This window comes from Rhinopithecus roxellana, chromosome 14 (assembly GCF_007565055.1).
Source record: "Rhinopithecus roxellana isolate Shanxi Qingling chromosome 14, ASM756505v1, whole genome shotgun sequence".
NCBI lineage: Eukaryota > Metazoa > Chordata > Mammalia > Primates > Cercopithecidae > Rhinopithecus > Rhinopithecus roxellana.
This window is the reverse complement of record NC_044562.1, coordinates 134,558,906-134,577,619: the sequence shown is the minus strand read 5'-3', so window position 1 is coordinate 134,577,619 and position 18,714 is coordinate 134,558,906. Positions and strand designations below refer to the sequence as shown.

Below are 18,714 nucleotides of genomic sequence, written 5' to 3'. Positions count from 1 at the left end.
CCTGCTGCCCCTCTAAGCCCCTGGGGACTTCAGTCTCACCCTCCACTCTCGTTCTCGGTTCCTTTGAATATCTGTGCTCCCTGCCCCCATGAGAGGATGAAAAAGGACTCAATTTTTGAATGCTTTTACAAAACCAAACCTACTAGTGCTCAGGGGGTAGCGTTCTGGAGAGAAGTAGAGAAACTCCCCTCCGTGTCAAGGAAAAGGCATCCTGCTGGTGGGTGGGTCAGCTCTACTCCTGGCTTTGGGTGACCCTGGACAAGTGCATCCCTCTCTGGGCCCTGACTCCCCACCGCCACACATCCCCTCCCCATGAAGAGACAAGGGGGTTACGCATCCCCTTTGAAACTTGTAGATTGCTCCAGGTTCCCATTTCCCAGGCTAAGATGCCGCCTGTGTGGTTGATGAGCTCCGTACTCCATAAAACCAAGCAATTCACGGAAACCTTTCTGGGATGATCTCCATGGACTCTGGGCATCTTGATAGTTCAACCTTAAAGTCCATGGCCTTACATCCTACAAAGCAGACTGCTTCATGACTCCATGCATCCTGGAATAAGAATTTTAAAACATCACAATAGAGGTAGGTACAGGTGCTCAGCCCAGACCAGGAAAGGAACCTGCAACAGTGACAAGAGCGGGGCAGAGACCAAAAACCCACGCAATTGCTGGGAGCCAGAATTCACCAGGTGAGGGAGGGGGAAGGAGTCTGTGTAGAAAGAAATGGGCTGAGGGCAATAACCTCACCTACTTCAATAACCTCACCTACTTCTGGGCAGAAAAAGGACTAGAAAGGGAGCACTTTAATGAACAGAAGTACAGATGTGCTGGCAAGGATGGAAATCTCCACTGGTTCCTGGCCCCCTTCACCTCCATGCATCCCCAGCATGGATGTTAATCATTACCCAAGCTCTCACTGCTCCCCCTCACCTCCTGCAGAGTCCAGCAGATCTAGATACCTGCTCTGTGAAATGTGTTCTGGGATTAAAAATGGTGCCCTAAGGCTGTCTGGCCCACACAGAAGACAGGCACGTGCACACACGGGCCTTGAGGAGGGCTGTGTATTAGCAGTCAGGTGGGTCCTCCTGGGAGGGCTTGCTCAAGAACTCTTCTCAGAAAGAAACCCACCTTAAGGTAGGGTTCTGAAAGGCAGAGCTCCCAGAGGGGACAGCCAGCTGCTAGAAGCTGGGGTTATCCAGGGTTTGAAAGGTTCAAACAAAGGGCAGGGAGGCAAACCGAGTCAAATGGTTTGAAAACCTACAGTGTGCAGGGCGTTCTGAGGGAATCTTGAACTCTGCCTCTTTGGCATGACCAAAGCTAAAGCCAGGGACACGCATACAAAGGCCCTTTGAGCTGGTGGAAGAAAGTCCTAGGAACTGATTGGACCCTTCGCTGGAAGAACGATCCATTCTTAATGACCCTGGGAGCCCCACGGATTCTGCAGCCCCTAACCCAGCACGTGTCAGTGAAACAGGCGTGAACTATCCTTGGCTGTGCAGCTAGATCGGGCACCAGTTAACGCCGCTGCTTCCAACTCTGTTCCAGTCCAGGGAATAAAATTCAAGAAGGAGCTTTAAAATGTTTTTTTCTTCTTCTAAAATCAATATCTGGCTAGGTCTGTGCAGCTGGTGGCCCTGAGGCACCCTCCTGGCCTCTGGTCCTGCACATCAGCTGCAGAGGTCCCCCGGCCATTTCTGGCTGGCCACCCACAAGTCACTGGCAAAGAGGCAGCCGTTTCAAGGTACTTGTCCCACCTCAGCCCCACCAGAGGCCACATGTTGGAAAAGCCCCATCTTGACCACACTTTCTTGTAGAATCTGATGTCCCTGGAGGGGGCTAAAATTTCCATGGTCGTTCCCAGGGATGGGTGATGCTGTTGATGTGAAGGCCGCTGATGGCGTTCAGGAAGAAGAGGAAGGAGGCAGTGAATTCGCACCAAAACATCAGGGTGAAGCCGATAAGTGTGACTTGGTTCCTGAGGAGGATCACAAAACCCAGGAGCCCCCCGGAGGAGAGGACGAAAGAGACCAGGAGGAGGATGGAACCCAGGACCCACTTGCGCCGTGAGTGTTTGTCCTCACACACCTGGGACACCATGAGGAGCTCCAGGCCAAAAATGGCGGCCACCACGGCCAAGGCGCCCACGCTGCGCACCAGGCCCATGCCCACGGCCAACCCAGGCACGTGGGCCTGGCCCAGGTCTCTGAAGCAGATTGGTGCACTCGGGTTGGTGGTGATGCAGAAGTGCCAGAGCCCAAAGACGTGGTCCTCAGCTAGAAGCCAGTGCCCGTCACAAATGGAGACCGAGGACAGGACCACAGTCAGGGCCACACATGTGATGATGAGGGTCCGGATGAAGGATTCAAAGAAGGACCGGCGGGGCTGCCTTTGGCCCAAAGGCCTCTGGGCCTGGAAAACACCATAGGAAGCACCCTGTCAGTCACAGCCCTGCCATGCCCCCAGGAACCTCTGCAGGGAACACCCCTGAGGCCTCCTTCCCACTCCACACAGTCCTATTCTCTGCTCCGGTCTCCTGTGAACCCCGGAACAGACCAGATCCACCGTTTTTGGGGAACCCTTCCACCCTTCTAGACCTGTGAGCATTTGCCATCCAGTATTCACCGGGCACTAAGAGTTCCCTGAGCTTTCTTTCTTTCGTGATCTTCACAGTGGGTGAGAAGTCCAAACCGACTGACAAATCTGAGTCAGTTCTGAGTTCAGAAAACCTGTCGTGCCTGCCTCCCATGACCTTGAGCATGCAGCCTGCCTCGGTTTCTTTGTACGAAAAACAAGAATACGGCCTGGCAGAGCTGCCAGGGTTCTACCAAGCACTGAGACATTAGCACATCAATACACGGCTCTGTTTCCCTCCATCTGCCCAGGACTCACAATTTTGTCCTAACCTCCACCCACCTGATCATTCTGAGCTGTCCACGTTCAGCCCAGGACTCTAGGTTATTGCCTTGTTTTTCTTGGTACTGAGAGTGATGTTTGCACCTTGCCCTCAGACTTGTGCGGCCCGTACCCTATCCAGAGCTTGCCAACCCCATTGTCTGCTCCTGCAGCTTCTGGGCATGGGAAGGCCATTGCAGCTCTCCTCCACTTCTGGTTCAGCCTTGGAAGGAGGTGCCCCCACCCCGGTCTCCAGGCTAGGTGTCCAGTGAGGTGTCTCATCTCACAGTTCAAGGATACCACCCGGACACTGCACCCAAGCCCTGACCCAGAAAGCAAATGAAAGACTTCAGGAACTCTTTACACTGCCCACAAGCCCCTTACAATCCGCTCCGCCTCCCTACCCAACCTCAACTCCCAGCACACTCCCCTCTCCCCATGTCTAGAACTTTCTTTCCTCAGATGACTGGCTCTTCAGCCTGTAGAGGCTCTTCTGCAGCTCCTGCCACCCCGCCAGGACAACACCTCTTCTCCATTCTTCATGTCTCAGCTTAAAGTCTACTCCACAGGGAGCGCTTTCCTGCCCCCTCAACCCAGAGTCAGGCCCCTCCTGGTATTCTGTGTCAGGCACCTGTTCAAATTCTTCACCATTCTGAGGACAGTTTGTAGTTACATATTATTTCTGTCTCATTCCAACACTGTGTGCTCTGGGAAGGCAGCCCCCGACCACCACATCACCACATTCTGTGTTTATGCACTGCTGTGTCCCCAATACCTGGGCATTCAGTGGGTGCTCAAGGGAGAGCTGTGAGATAAGTCAAAGGTCGTTTGCAACCACTGTCACTTCCGTCTGAAGCTCCCTTTAAACCGAGTCTCCTGCACAGTCACACATTAAATGACCTGCTTTGAAGTGTGTTTAGAAGATGCCAGGTTACACCTCAATTTGGGAGGTAGACAAAACAGGCACGCATGGCGGTCACTGCTAGGACCCAGGAGAATGGAGCAATGAGGAACACAGGGTGTGTCCTAGGCCGTGGGCGAATGGAGGCTTCCTGAGGCAGGTCTGGGCCACTCCTCTCTGTGTGAGACATAAAATAAAGCCCTGCTTCTGGGAGACTCCTGGTCAAAGAGCCCAGCAAGGGTATCTGCTCACATGCCCCAGACACAGGAGCTACCACTAATTTCAACCTCAGGGGTACAGGAATAAGGATGCAGTTTGCTTTCAGCACCTCTGCCTTAAGTAGGATCCTATTTTATTCTCAAACTTATGAGGCTGATAAAGTAGGAGGCTCCATGGTGGGTGTATGGAGAAGGAAACCATGTGGAGGGCAGGTGACTTGCCCAAGATCACTCACCTAAATTGCAATGAAGTTTGTTATGGTTGCCCAGACAATTATATGATATACAGGAGGTGGAATCCATTCAGTGAATAAATACTGACTAGGGCCTTCTAAGGACAGGGCCTTTGTGCTAGGGGCTCGGTACTGAGCCCTTACAGCCCTCCCCACATGGGCTGTAAGCTCCTGGAGGGAAGGGACTGCACTTGGTCTGTCCCAGCACGCTGCCCGGCCGGGATTCCAGACATGCCCCAGAACAAAGGGGAGGAATTCCCTGCGCCCCATGCCCGGCTTGGTGAGGAGAAGGTGCATGCAGAGGGATGCCTCAAGGGCCATGCCAGAGCTAGGACCAGGTGCTGAGATGAAGGCAGTCTGGGTGCAGTCAAAACCACAGAGCAATGCGTATGGGCTGTGCTTCTCAAACTGTGTCCCCTTGCTCCTGGTGGGGCTTCCAGTGCTGAAGCCAGGTGGGCAGGGAAGCTGAGCAGGCTGGCGCTGCACCCCCTTCCTCACTTCAACTGAGCCCTGTACCTGCTTGGGACACTGGGGGTCCAGGAGTCTGTATTGCATTTTATTACACACACAAAACAAATCTACCGGTAAGAAAAAAACCAAAGGAAATTTTGAAAACCTATGTCTACTCCACAAACCATTAGAGGTGTTTGTCCTTGGGCAGTTTCTTCACTTACTTACACAACGCCGTCTCTATAAAAATACAAAAAATTAGCCGGGCGCAGTGACGGGCGCCTGTAGTCCCAGCTACTCGGGAGGCTGAGGCAGGAGAATGGTGTGAACCCGGAGGCAGAGCTTGCAGTGAGCCGAGATCGTGCCACTGCACTCCAGCCTGGGCAACAGAGCAAGACTCCGTCTCAAAAAAAAAAAAAAGAAAATGAAGTTAATGACACTTGCAGGAAAGTCGTAGCCATGAAGGCACCTGGCAAGGTTACAAGGTCCCTAGAGAATGATAATTGGTCCTAAAAAGGAGGAGCACCACATGCAGAGAATAAGTCAAAGGACCCAGAAACCTTTTAACCCTAGACAGCATGCTGGCTGGAAAACAGGCACGTCCTGTCCCTTCCCCAGCCCCACCTGTCCTAGGCAGACTGGACTTTAATCTCCAGGCCCTTAGATGTCACGTCTGAATCAGAAAGTGAAGACAGCTGACCTCATCTCGTTTCCTCCCGCTCCTGCCCCAAAGCAGAGCTTCATTGAAACTCTCCAGCCACCACCGAAACTCCCAAGAACCAAATGAGATCCTGTGTATAAAGATGCATGGTACACGGACTGCTCCCAACTCATGGTAGCTATTAATATTAGTAACAACAACACATATTGAAGTCTTCATTCCTAACCACCCGGCACCTCCGCCAGTTTTCAGTGATGCAGGGCCTGAAATGGCTCCTGGAGGGCAGCTGGACAGGTATGCAGTGGAAAAGAAGTTACGGGAGAGGGGGGAGCCCAAGTCCTGCCCCTGACCTAGAGGACCCCTGCAGGGTACCTTTAGGCAATCACTTAAATCTCTCTGAGCCTTAACTTCTCCGCTAAAAATGTAAGCATTTTCCTTTTTCATCTGTAACCCTGAATGATTTCTTGTGACCTATAGAATAGGGTCACTTGACACTACTGGGGTACTGAGTCCAATGTCATGGTCTTCCTCCTCTAACTCAGGGCCTCATGTGTTCCCCTTAACCAAAGCACCCCCAGGTGGACAACCTAAGCTCCTCCCAACTCATTCGCCACATCCCCAACATGTCTCCAGTATTTGCTCCCCCTCATCACCCACTTTCCCCCTGCCGCCCAGGTGAGGCCATGACCATCATCAACATCCTGGAAGTTCACAGCCTCTGATGAGCGGCCCTGCCTCTGCTCCTCTCAGCCCCAGCTGGGCCCACCCCTGCCTGCATGACCCAGAACTTGCTTCCTACCTGTGTTTGCCCCCTGGCAAGTCATGGTTGTAGGGATGAAGAGTTATTACCCCAGAAGTGGCCGAAGCACCCACCCTTCCCCTGGAGCCTGTGGCCTCCCCAGCTGAGCTCTCACCTTGCTACCAGGCTTCCTCCTCTTCCCCGGCTGGCAACTTTTGCACCTCTTAATTGAGCATTCGCTCCCTCCATGCCCTGTTTCCAAGTCTCTCTCCCCACATGGGCTGTAAGCTCCTGGAGGGGAGGGACCACACCTGGTCTGTCCCAGCACGCTGCCTGGCCAGGATTCCAGACATGCTCCAGAACAAAGGGGAGGAACTCCCTGCACCCCATGCCCAGCTTCGCCCAGGTGCCTAGGTCCTGGCTATGGAAGAGGTTTTGGGGGTGGCCTGTGGATAGGGTTTCTCCCGTTAGGTAAAGGCAGGAGAAGCCAGTGGGATTTGGAGTCAGAAAGCCTGGGTTTGAATCTTGATTCTGTTCCTCGTCCAGCCACTGAGGGCACGTTACTTCCGACTCTCGGTTACCTCATCCATAAAATGGGCGGAACAGTATCTACTAGGTCAGTGTTGTGGCTGAGCGTTTCAACACGAAGTCAACGGGCCCCTGTAATCCCGGGGACAGTCCAGCGGCTAGACTCTGCAGCGGGCGAGCTGGGCGGAAAAGAAGCTCGCCCGCTGGGGAGCGATACCGCCACCCACTGACTTCCCTTCGGGGAGCAGCAGACCCGAGGGAGCGGGTAGGAATGTGTAGGTTCTTAGCCAACATAAACATCTTGCACTCCGCTAAGGAGAAGCCAAGGTTTCGGAGACACGGGCTTCTTCCCTCCCCAGAGCCTTTCCCACAGGACTCGCGCCTCAGCGAGTCCACCCCCAGCCCAGCACCCCAAACGCAGCTTTGGGGAGGGAGACAGTCTTCCTAACCTCCACCCCCAGAAAAGTCTAGCTTCCCGAGAGACGCATCCTGTTACATAAGCCTCACTTTGCAAGTCGATTCTGTTCCTCCACCCCAGATGCGCCTCATTTCTCACAAAGGGGAACCCTTATAGTAAACCGACCAGTAAGTCACTGGTGACCCCAAAGAGAAGAAATATTTCTCAGTGAAGTTTGGGAGCCTCGGGTGCTTGCAAGGCCGCGAACAGAGGCAGCCAGAGTCCGCGCCCCGGGAGCAGCTATGCGAGGCAGGCTCCTCGAGGTTGCTCCCCGCCCAGCCTCCTCCGGACCCCGGTTTGCAACAGGGGGCGGGCACGGGGGGCGCTCACACCCCCGGGCCGACGCCGGAGCTCGCGGTGGGTACGCCCCTCCCCCCGTCCCCCCACCCCCACCTCCCACGGCGGGGCAGCACCCCGGGTCAGCGCCTCGCCGGGCGCCGGCTACCTGCACGCCGATGGCAGTCATGCTGCGCCCGGCGGCCCCGCTGCAGCCTCGCTCCCTCCAGCTGCTCTGCTGCGGCCGCTGGCGCCTGCCCGGGACCTCTCCGCGGGGGCGGGGCGGCTGCTGGAGGCGGGCGGGGCGGGAGGGGGCGTTCAAAGCTCGGCAATTAACCCCGTGCGGGCTCCGCCAGCCCCGCCGCCCTCCGCAGCTCAGATTACGCTGAGTCAGCGAGGGCGGCCGGAGGAGCCCCTGGGGAGCCGCGGGGAGGACCCGGCACTCGGGGAGAGGGATCCCTCGGGTCCCAGGGTAAAGGATCGGGAAGTCACTCCGACGCTCCCGAACCTCCGAGGACTGCTTCGCCTGGGGCGCAGATTCCTCGAGGGTCGGGAAGGCGACTGAGGGCCCGAGGGTTCGGTTCCTGTTCCAGCTTGCAGAGTCGAGCCTCTGGGAACGCGGCAGGGTCCGAAGGGAGGAGGCACGCGCCGGGGCTCTACTGCCCTCACCCTGCGGTGTGACCTTGGGCTACTTGTTTAGCGTCTCGGAGCCTCGGTTAGTAAGGGAAATAATGAATGTGAAAGGTGGGGCTCTTGCCGGGCCCTCGCTAAGTGTAAACGGAGTGGAACCTTTTGGGCAATCCTACTTGCGTCCCTCAAAGGGGATGTAAAATCCTGCTTTCCTCCTGAACTCTTCAGGGACTATTAAAAGTGCAAAGACGCCAAACAAACGTGGTTATTTTTTCTTCACTTCGATAGGAACTGAGGTTTTCTTTTTTTTTTTTTTTTTTTTAATAACATTGTCTTGCTCTTGTCGCCCAGGCTGGAGTGCAATGACGCGATCTCGGCTCACTGCAACCTTCCCCTCCGGGTTCAAACCCCAAACTCTTTCAAGCGATTCTCCTGCCTCAGCCTCCCGAGTAGCTGGGATTACAAGCGCGCCCCATCACACCCTCCTAATTTTTGTATTTTTAGTAGAGACTGGTTTCACCATGTTGGTCAGGCTATGTTGGTCAGGCTGGTCTGGAACTCCTGACCTCGGGTGATCCGCCCACCTCGGCCTCCCAAAGTGCTGTGATTACAGGGGTGAGCCACGGCCTCCTGCCAGATCTGAGTTCTTAAAGAGGCAGCACCTAAAAGCTTTTACCGCCCAAAAAGGGTGGAGGTGGGAGAAGCGTCCAAGGGTCACAAATTCCAACAGAGAGGCTTCCATGCCGTCCCTCCTCAAATGTGGTGGTAAAGCAAGACCCTTCACTAAATGGCATAAATTAAATTGTCTGGTTCACTCAGGCAGGCAGCTCCTGGTGACTTTACCCAAAGACAAAGCAACTGCACTCATCTGTTTTCCCCTTTAGAGCCATGTGAGAAAGAGTAGTTACAATTGTCTATGTATCTTCCACTTAGATATTCATCTGATTCCATCCCTGCCCAAGAGACCTTGTCAAATCCTTTACCCCAGTCCTAGGGCTTGACAAACGGAGAAATGGCCCAGGCACAGGCGGGCTTGGTCCAGGCCACCCACACTTGAGTCTGCCGGAGAGCCAGGACTCTACTTACCCGGCAGGCCTAGTCCAGGTTTGAGTTCTTGCCACCATTCTGCACCAGAGTCACCTGGAGGGTTTGTTAAAACAGATTGGGAGGCTCCACTGCAGAGTTTCTGGCTGAGTAGGCCTCAAGTGATGTTGGTGCTGCTGGCCTGGGGGCCAGGCTTTGATAACCACTGAGCTAAGGCAAAGGGCAGCTGGCCAGGCTCAGCCAGCCTGGTGCCTTTCTGCTCTCCGGCCTTCCCTCGGTGGCCCCCACCTGCTTTCTCCCCAGTCAAGGGTCCCAGAAGCCAGACCCTCCGCAGCTCTGGGTTCTGGATAAAGAGCCCACATGGGAAAGGAAGACCTGTCCTGTTGGGGGTGGGGGTCCTTTCACTGAGCCCTAAGAATGCCCTGTGGGAGACACCTTCTGGATCATAGCATCTCACCTGGCCAAGAGGGAAGTGCCTGGAATTAAAATCAGAAGGAACAGTTAGGTCGGGTCATCTGCACCCACTGCATGCCTTTTCCAATTTTGTGTGTGGTCAGGCATGTTTCTCACAGCCTGTTATGCTTTGTTGGTAAGAATAGAAAAGTCTTGAATCAGTAGAATTTAGAGCAACATGTCTTTGTCAGCAAGATAGTTGGAGAAGCAGAAATGACTTAAGAATAATAAAGAGGAAGTGACTATCCAGTTCTGATCATCTTATGCTCACATGAGGACTGGGAATATGGCCAGAATCTGGGTGGAATCTGAGCTAAGACTTTAAGACCTGGAGTCTCCTAGGTACCTCTGTGTCTTAGGGGGTTGGGGTGGTGTGGGGAGTGGTGTGGGGAGTGGCAGCATCCACAGCCCTCTCAAATCCTGGTGAGATAGCCAGAGAAGTATTGGGGTCAGAAGTCCCAAAGCATGGCGCTTTGACTTACCCAACTGAAGAAGTCTAAAGGTCTCTCTGACCTTCCCTCCCTTCACCATCTCTCCCAAAACACAGGATAAAATTGAAGTTCCTTTATCTGCCTAACATCCAGACCCACCAAAAGGAACGATTGTTTTTCTCCTCCTCCCTGTAGGACCAAGAATGTGACCACACCCGGCAAGTTAATCTCTATTCCCTGATCCATTCAGTCCTCTACAGAATTCCTCTTCTCCCCTCTCCCATCACCTGTTCTGCCAGGATAGTATAGAAGCTTCTGAGCACTGCTGAGGGGTGGGCATCACTTTCTCATTCTCCCCGGGTATACACATTGAGTTCATGGATATACCTTTTTCTCCATTTAATGTGCCTTTTGTGAGTTTATTTTTCATTGAAACTTCAGAGGGTGAAGAAGCTTTCCCTTAAACCCTACAGAGACAAATAACGCGCCAAGAGAATGACCAGAGAAGTAAGGAGTTTTAGTGTGAGGGGGGGTCATGGCAGGGGCAGAGGTGGGGGTTGGATGACCGGGTGGACCCCCAGGTGTTAAAAGTAGAAACAGCGTGGGCATGAGTGCTGGGCTGTGGGACAGCACAGAGCCTGCCTATTCTTTGACTTTCTCTGCCCTTTTTCCAGATTGTGACAGACTTAGCACCTGACCCTCCCTGACCCCTGCTTCTAGGCCTGGCCAGGGCTGGGGAAAGAGGAATTGCGTAAAGAAAGGCAGAAAGTGGCTCCCTCCCACTCCTCTGACCACTCTTTTCTGATGAGGAAGACCCAGGCATGTTTCTTAGAGAGTTTCAGGTGTATTGGTAGGGACACAATTCCTGATCATTCAGTCAACAAGCACTAGATCTGTTGTTCGGTCAACAAACACTCGTCATCTCGGGGCCTTTGTACTTGCTGCTGCTTCTGCCTGAAACGTTCTTCCCCGAGATTCTCCCATTTAAGACTCACCAGCTCACTTCTTTAAAGTCTGGGATCAGATGTCACCTTATCACGACCCCCACATCTAAAACAGCCCCTCCATTCTCTTTTCCCTTCTGCCCACATACACATATTTACTTGTCCTGTCTCCGCCTTTTAATGTAAGCTCCAAGAGGCCAAGGACATTGTCCTGTTCACCAGTGTATCCCCGGTGCCTATGACAGAGCCAGGCATGTAGTAGGTTCTCAATAAATATTCATTGACTAAATGAATGAAGTGATTGAATACCTACTGTGTAGTCACCACTGTCCTAACCAATGAGGGACAAAGAAGAAAAAGACAAAGTCCCTGTCAATGGAACAGTGCTTGAGTGTTACAGTCAAAACCTACCTCTCCATTTCTCCTCTTTCCTGGGCCTCCCTAGTTCAGGCTCCATATCCTCCTGCTCTCTTTGCCCTCACACCCTCTATATACTCCATCCTCTCCTCTCTGCCCCTCCAGCGCCTGCTTGACTTCAGCCCACCCCAGATCCCCTCCTCTCTAGCCTGGATGCCTGTGGAACAGCCTTCACTCTCACTTCCTCTGTCCCTTCAAGCATCTTCCCATCCCTCTTTTCCAAGGCTCATGAAGCTTTGGTTCCTGGCCCCCCATCCCCCCACTTTCCTGCCAAGACCTTCCCCTGGGTGTCTGCAGGGCCTTAGGGCCTTTTCAGGGGCATCTCTTGACTTTCCCAGCCAGAATAACACCCGCCCCCGCCACTTGCCACCCTTTTACCTTTGTAAATTCTTGATCACTAGCTGAACGTGGCTATTTGTCTATTTCCTGGATTGTCTCTTTCCTTCTCTAAAATATCATGAGCTCCATGAGAGCTGGGACTTTTTCCCTCTTTCACCACTCCATGCCCAGTCCCTAAATAGGGGTTGGTCAATAAGGCTTGCTTACAGAGGAACCAGGCTTCGAACGCATTCTGAGCAAATACTTCCACTCTGTGCTTCTCAGTTTTCTGTCAATTGGAAAGCATCTCCCTCCTGGTGTCGTGAGGATCCCATGAGGCAATGTGCATAAGGTGTCAGGTGCACTGTCCTGGCCCACATATGCATAAGTCCGAATAACTCATGATCTTGACCATCCAGTTTCCAGGGGCTCTAAGTTTGGGTGGTCCCTGCTCCCAGGGAAACTTAGATCTGAGAGGTGACTCCTCTGTGCGGAGATTTAGTCTTGGAGGTAGTTCCCAGTGCTGGAGGTTTCTCTTTTGAGGAGATGGAAGTTGGGAGGGACGAGTTGGGGCAGACACACTTCAAACACCCAGAGGTAATAGCAGGGAGTCGGCAAGGAGCAGTCTCTTGAAGCTCACTGGGCAAGCTTTACAGCTGTGTGGTGCCAGGATGACCCACTCTCCCTGCTGCCTGTGCCTTGTACTTCTGACCTCCCCAGGCCTTGCCTTGTCTGTGGCCCATGGCCTCTTCCCTCTCCTCTCCTCCTGCTGCCCCGCCTTTACCCACCAGGTCTTCCTCTTCTCCCAGCCCCCACCCCATGGTTTCCCTGATTCCAGACCTTTCCAGGCTGGGTTCCTTTCCCTCCAGCCAGGCCTCCCCACGCCCTTTGCCTCCTCTGCCTTGAGCCCCAGCCCGGCATTCAACCTCCTTGACCTCCTCTCAGGCGCCTGATTGCAACACAGACCTTGTTTACCACATTTTAATGTGAGCTGGCTGGGGGCCAAAGAGTTTCCCCACCCTGCCCTGAGTCTTTCCTTCTTGCCTTTCTCTTGGGTGAGGAAGGATCACAGGTATGATGTTCACCTTGCAACTGAAGAAAGGGCCTGTCAGTCAGCAGCTTCATCGGGGACACCCAGCATCTAAGGGGGAATGCAGGGGTGGGCTGGCTATGCTTGAAGCGATGAATGAAACGAGGAACTAGTATCTTTCCTAAATGTGTCTGTATATGGGAAACTTTCTCCTAAACGTGTCTATATATGGGAAACTTCCCCCGCGTGAGTTTTTTGAAGGTGCTTCTGTATTTAGAGGTGGTACCAGAGAGGTGGGGAGAGGGAGAATGATGTAGATGGGACCTTTGAGGGTGGCCTTTCTGTAGGGCCTGCCTTTCCAAAGTCAAGTCCTCCCTCAAGACAGTTGGAGGTATCAGGACCCCACAGATTTCCAGGCACACGCCGAACCCCCACGGGAGAGGCTTCCATCAACTTTTTCTTCGCAGACTTGGACATTATACTCATCAGCATACTCTGGACACTCAGTCTCTTGGAGACAGTAAACAAATGCACCCAGAGTTATCGTACAGCACAGACTGCCAGATCATCTCTTCCCCAGAGTGGATCTGTGTTCTTTCCTCATCGGGGTACCCCTGCTGGGATCAAAATGCCCAAGAAGCAAAGTTAGGCACCAGGAGTTGGTTGGTGAGCGCGGAATGACCAATGAGGGACGAAGAAGAAACAGCGTGGGCATGAGTACTGGGCATAACTGGGCTGATGACTATGGAATTTAAATGGTTTACACAGGGCTTTGTCTAAGCTCTGGGGAAACCCGGGAAACACCCCACCACTTAGGTTGTTAGATTAGATGTTTACAAGGAAAGCAGTCTGGGTCAAAGGGTCTGGGAGGAGCAATACGGGAAACTGGGATCTCTTGGGGAATTTACTTGGGGCAGGGTGGCCTCCCCATGAGAATAGCGTAAGGGGATGGACTTCGGACCTTCAGCCAGCACTTGCCCATCATCCTCAGCCTGTAGTCCTGTATTGTTTTTTCCACAAAGTGTTGGGTGTGGCTTTTTTTTTTTTTTTTTTTTTCTGAGACAGGGTCTCACCCTGTTGGCCAGGCTGTAGTGCAGTGGCATCATCATGGCTCACTGCAGCCTCAACCCCCTGGGCTCAAGCAATTCTCCCACCTCAGCCTACCAAGGCATAAGCCACCATGCCCAGCCTCAAAGTGTTTTTAGTTAAAAAAAAAAAAAAAATTCCCCCTCTCTACTAAAAATACAAAAAATTAGCCAGGTGTGGTGGCGGGTACCTGTAGTCCCAGCTACTCGGGAGGCTGAGGCAGGAGAATAACGTGAACCTGGGAGGCGGAGCTTGCAGTGAGCCAAGATCACGCCACTGCACTCCAGCCTCAGCAACAGAGTGAGACTCCACCTCAAAAAAAAAAAAAAAAAAAAAAAAAAAAGGAGAAAAAGAAAAAGTTGAGGATTTTAGGCTAAATTCTGGATTTCTGGTGTAGGGGTCAGTCAAGGAAAAACTTCCCTTACCCTCTGAGGGTTTGCTGAAAAGTCAACTTGAGAAAGGAGTTGTGGCACTGAAATGTATTAGCACGCAAGGGGGTGAATCACAGCGTGGTCGCCCCACCGCACAATGGGGTACAGATGGTTCTGTACTCTTGTTTCTAGGGGAGAGGGAGATGGAGAAGTGTGAATGATTTCAGAGGGGTGCTAAGTGATCTTTAGGGGAATTCAGTGGTCTTGAAGAACATACAATGGCCTGGGACAGAGTCTGTTGAGCCTGCAGAGCAGACAATAGTTTGGGACAAAAGCCTGCCCAGGTACGTTGACAGACTTCGGTCTTCCTGCCATGTTCGGTTAATGAAAACTTAGGGAAAGGACCAGGAGTCATTGTTTTCTTCTTCAGTGGGTCCAGACTTTAGGCAGATTAGGAAACTTCAGAGAACAACTTCGTTCTTTTCTTTGGGAGAGTAAGGATGGAGCCAGGGAAGATCAGAGAGACGGTCAGAGGCTTTTTCTTCAGTTCAGCAAGTCAAAGCACCACATTTTGGGGTATCATTTTCTGAGCCCCAACCCTGACTTCTCTTGAAAATGAGACAGTCTGGAACCCTGAGGATCACTTGGCCAGATGGGAACAATGGCCACAGCCCTGCAGGGCTGCCCTATGGACAGGCTATGCTCTGTGGGCCCCACCAGTCTTACCCCTGGCTCTGTCTGTCCTCCATGTCACCTGCTGGCCCTTTTAAGAGTTGAACTTGTAAGACCCGCCCTGTTGCTGTGCTGGTGAGATAACCCAGCCATACTTGCAACATCTGCATCTCGCTATCCCACCACCATCTGCCTTCCCCACCTCGCCACCCACTGCAGCCTCCTGCCCGGACTCCAGCTCATGGCGGCTCTACAGCAGCCCTCACCCCTCATGGCAAATGATCTCTCTACTTCCGGGCTCAGATTCCTCAGGGAGAATCTCTGTAGCCCAGTAGATCTAGGCTGCTCAGTTTAATGATAACCCAGCAGTCTGAGAGCCAGTTCCTCCAGAGCTAGGGGCCCATCGCTGTCCCCTAAAGCTGTGACCAAGGACTGGGTGCAGGGTCATGTGGCATTAAGCATGGCCTCCTGGGCCACAGGGACTATGGACAAGAAGGAGCTAGCACTGAGGCAGGGCTGTCCACCCAACAGAGAGCTCTTCCTTGGGGGCAGGTGGCCCTGGTCCCAGGCCCTCTCCCCTGAAGCACGAGGCGGGTACATTGGCCAGCCTTGTTCTGTGACTGCAAACTTCTAAGCCGACACTTCCTTTCAGCTGGTCTCACCTACACTGATGGCCAGGGGACCCTTCTCTCTTCCATCTTTGCACCAGAAGATATTGTATCCTTATGAACTGATTTCAATGATATATTTAAAGAATTCTAAACACAACATTCTCCAGCTCCTAAGTACTTTGTGAATATTTATGTGATTCTCAAACTTCTTTTCCAGCAGGAGACCCACCTCCATCCCATCGTTTTGTTTAGCTGGTTCAGAGGCCATTAACCATTCTCTGATCATGGCATATTGACAGAATCCTCACATTCAAGGTCCTTCTAGGATTGGTTTTACATGTTCTTCCTCAGACTCTATTTTCATTCCCTATAGAGGCACACCCTCTAATGTGTTTGATATATATCTGTAACCAAGTGTGTATCCTTGTGTGAGTGTGTGTGGATTTTGTTTCCTGAGTTGCATTGTGCTATAAATCTTGTTCTGTTTCCTACTCTTCTTACCCAACAGCATGATGTAAGACCATCTCTGTTGATGTACATTGAAGTCAATGCTTTGCAAATGAAAGCATAGGCCCCACTAGTGACTAGTGAAACGAATTTGGTAGGAGTATAACTAGCATTTATCAAAAATGAATAGAAAATGTCAGAGTGCCTCAGACATAATTAAATGTATTTTTGCAAATTTTTTTCAAAGACGGATGGATGGATGGATGGATGGATAGATAGATGATAGATACAGATAGATAGATCCCATGTTACAATGTAAAAGGTATTTCTATGTTGTGACTCATGATAAAAAAAAGTTTGCAAGCTCATAATCTAGTTCATTGCCTCTCACTGCTGTGATTACCCTGCTATTCATCCACTGCATTTTATTTGTTCATTTTAGTGGTGAACAACTAGGTCACTTCAGAGTCCCCCCCCAGCCAACCACACTGATGAATATCTTTGTCCAAGTTCTGTCATGTAGAGAATTATCTTTTTGCTATGGAAGCCTCTAAGTACAGCACCAGACAGGCCGAGACAGAGTTCACAAAATAGAAAGGCTCATGGGGCAAATTAGGCTGCCTGAGTAACATGGAGTGTTAGATCAATTGAAAACACACAGCAGGAAGGGAGGGAAAGACATAGGGAGTGTGTTAACATGCTTAGGATAGGGTACAAGTGGGCTGGAAGGTACGCATGACTTGTGTCCCAGGTGCATAATGCTCAAATGTCTTCTCTGTCCTCCCCTGTGGCGTCAGCCTTCCCCACTGAAGATGAATGAGGGGCCTAGAGTTGAGGTTTGAGCAAGGGGTGCCCAGCAGACAGATGGTGCCCCAGGGTAAACACACACATTTGCTCTATTTGACAGTCAAAGGAGAGAAGGCCTGGCCACAGCTGTTTCATAGTAAAGGGGCCCAGAACACACCACTATGACATATACGTTATTTTGAATTGAAGGCATATGAGAATGGTATTGTTTTTGTTTGTCCTAAACAAACAAAAGGGTAAGGGGTGATATTGTGGGGTCGTTAGAAGAAACATTTGTGGTTTTGAATGATTGGTGATGGCCTTTTATCAGCCTAAAAACAGAGCTTTCCAAGAACTTCTAGAGGAGGAAAAACTGTTTTCCTTCTACCCATCTTAGGTTCATTGTCTGGGCCCCGTAAGTTAAACTGACAAAAGAAAGATTAACAAGAGAAAAGCAAACAAAAGTTTATTAATGTGTATTACACTTGAATGGGCAAACTCAAAAGGGTGGATACAACTTGGGTTTGTACAGCATCGGCTATGATTTGGATAGGGATTGTTTGGCTCCTCCAAGTCTCATGTTGAAATATGATCCCCAGTGTTGAGGGTGGGTCTAGTGGGAGGTGTTTGGATCCTGGGGACAGATCCTTCATGAATGGTTTGGTGCCATTCTCATGGGAGTGAGTGAGTTCTCAGTTTTAGTTCCTGCAAGAACTGGTTGTTGAAAAGAACCTGGCAGCTCCTCCCCTCTCTTTCGTCCTCTCTCACAGTGTGACACCAGGTCCCCTTCACCTTCCACCATGAGTAGAAGCTTCCTGAGGTCTCACCAGAAGCAGATGCTGATGCCATGCTTCTTGCACAGCCTGCAGAACCATGAGCCAAATAAACCTCTTTTCTTTATAAACTACCCAGCCTCAGGTATTCCTTTATAGCAACACAAACAGACTAAGAAAATTGATTCTGAGAGTGGGTATTGCTATAAAGATACCTGAAAATATGGAAGTGGCTTTGGAACTGGATAAGGGGCAGAGGTTGGAAGAGTTTGCAGGGCTTAGCAGAAGACAGGAAGATGATGGAAAGTCTAGAACTTAAAATATTAGAGGCTAATCAAGTGGTTGTGACCAAAGTGCTGATAGAAATATGGATAGCAAAATCTAGGCTGAGGAGGTGTCAGATGGAAGTGAGGAATTTATTGGGAACTGGAGCAAAGGTCACCCTTGTTATGTCTTAACAAGGAACTTGGCCACACTGTGTTCATGCCCTAGGACTTTGTGGAAGGCTAAATATAACAGTGATGACCTAGGGTATGTGGCAGAAGAAATTTCTAAGCAGCATAGTATTTGATTAGTGACAAGTTGATTTTAACAACTTAAATCAACTTGAGAGCAAAGGAATGAATTTAAGTTGGAATTTACAATTAAAGGAGAAGCAGAGCATAAAAACTGGGAACATCCATAGCCTGGCCAGTGGCACAGAAAAAAAGAGCATTTTCAGGTGAGGAATCTGGCTGAGCAATCACTTGCTATAGAGATTAGCATGGATAAAAGAAAGCCAGGTGCTAATAGTTAGAACAATAGGAAAAAGTCCCCCAAAACATTTCAGAAATCTTCGAGGCCACCTCTTCCATCACAGGGCCAGAGGCATAGGAGGACAGAATGGTTTCAGGAGCCATGCCCAGGATGCCACTTACCTGCACCATCTCAAGATGGTGCTCTCTGCATCCCTGCTGCTCCACCTCCAGCCATGGCTCAAAAGGTCCCAGAAACTGCTTGGGCCACCACTTGAAAGAGCACAAGCTATAACCTTGACAGATTCCACATGGTGTTAAGTCTGCAGGCATGAAGAATGCAAGAGTGGTAGAGGCTTGGCTGGTTCCATCTTGATTTAAGATGTATGAGAGAGTCTGCGTACCCAGGAAGAAGCCTCCTGCAGGAACACAGCCCCTACAGAAACCCTCTATTAGGTCAATGCCAAGGGAAATGTGGGGTTGGAGTCCCCACAGAGCCCCCATTGGGTCACTGCCTAGTGGAGTTGTGGGACAGCAGCTTGCAACCTCAGCCTGGAAAAGCCACAGGTATTAAACCTCAACCTATAAGAACAGCCATGTGGGTTTTACCTAG

The 18,714-nt window shown here is 51.4% G+C and overlaps 1 protein-coding gene across 2 annotated transcripts; it reads right to left on the bottom strand.

Annotated features, from left to right (window-relative positions):
• Positions 1 to 768: 768 nt before the first annotated feature.
• On the bottom strand, positions 769 to 7,616 carry TMEM37 (transmembrane protein 37). Of its 2 annotated transcripts, none has more exons than XM_010362151.2 (2): positions 7,524 to 7,616; positions 769 to 2,408 (listed from the first exon to the last, which is right to left on the bottom strand). In XM_010362151.2, the coding sequence occupies exons 1-2, from the start codon at positions 7,542 to 7,544 to the stop codon at positions 1,836 to 1,838; spliced, it is 594 nt and encodes a 197-aa protein (XP_010360453.1). In that variant the 5' UTR covers positions 7,545 to 7,616; the 3' UTR covers positions 769 to 1,835. The 2 variants fall into 2 exon arrangements, with proteins under 2 accessions (XP_010360453.1, XP_030771847.1); XM_030915987.1 differs by lacking the exon at positions 7,524 to 7,616 and adding an exon at positions 6,269 to 6,345.
• Between the last annotated feature and the right edge of the window lie 11,098 nt (positions 7,617 to 18,714).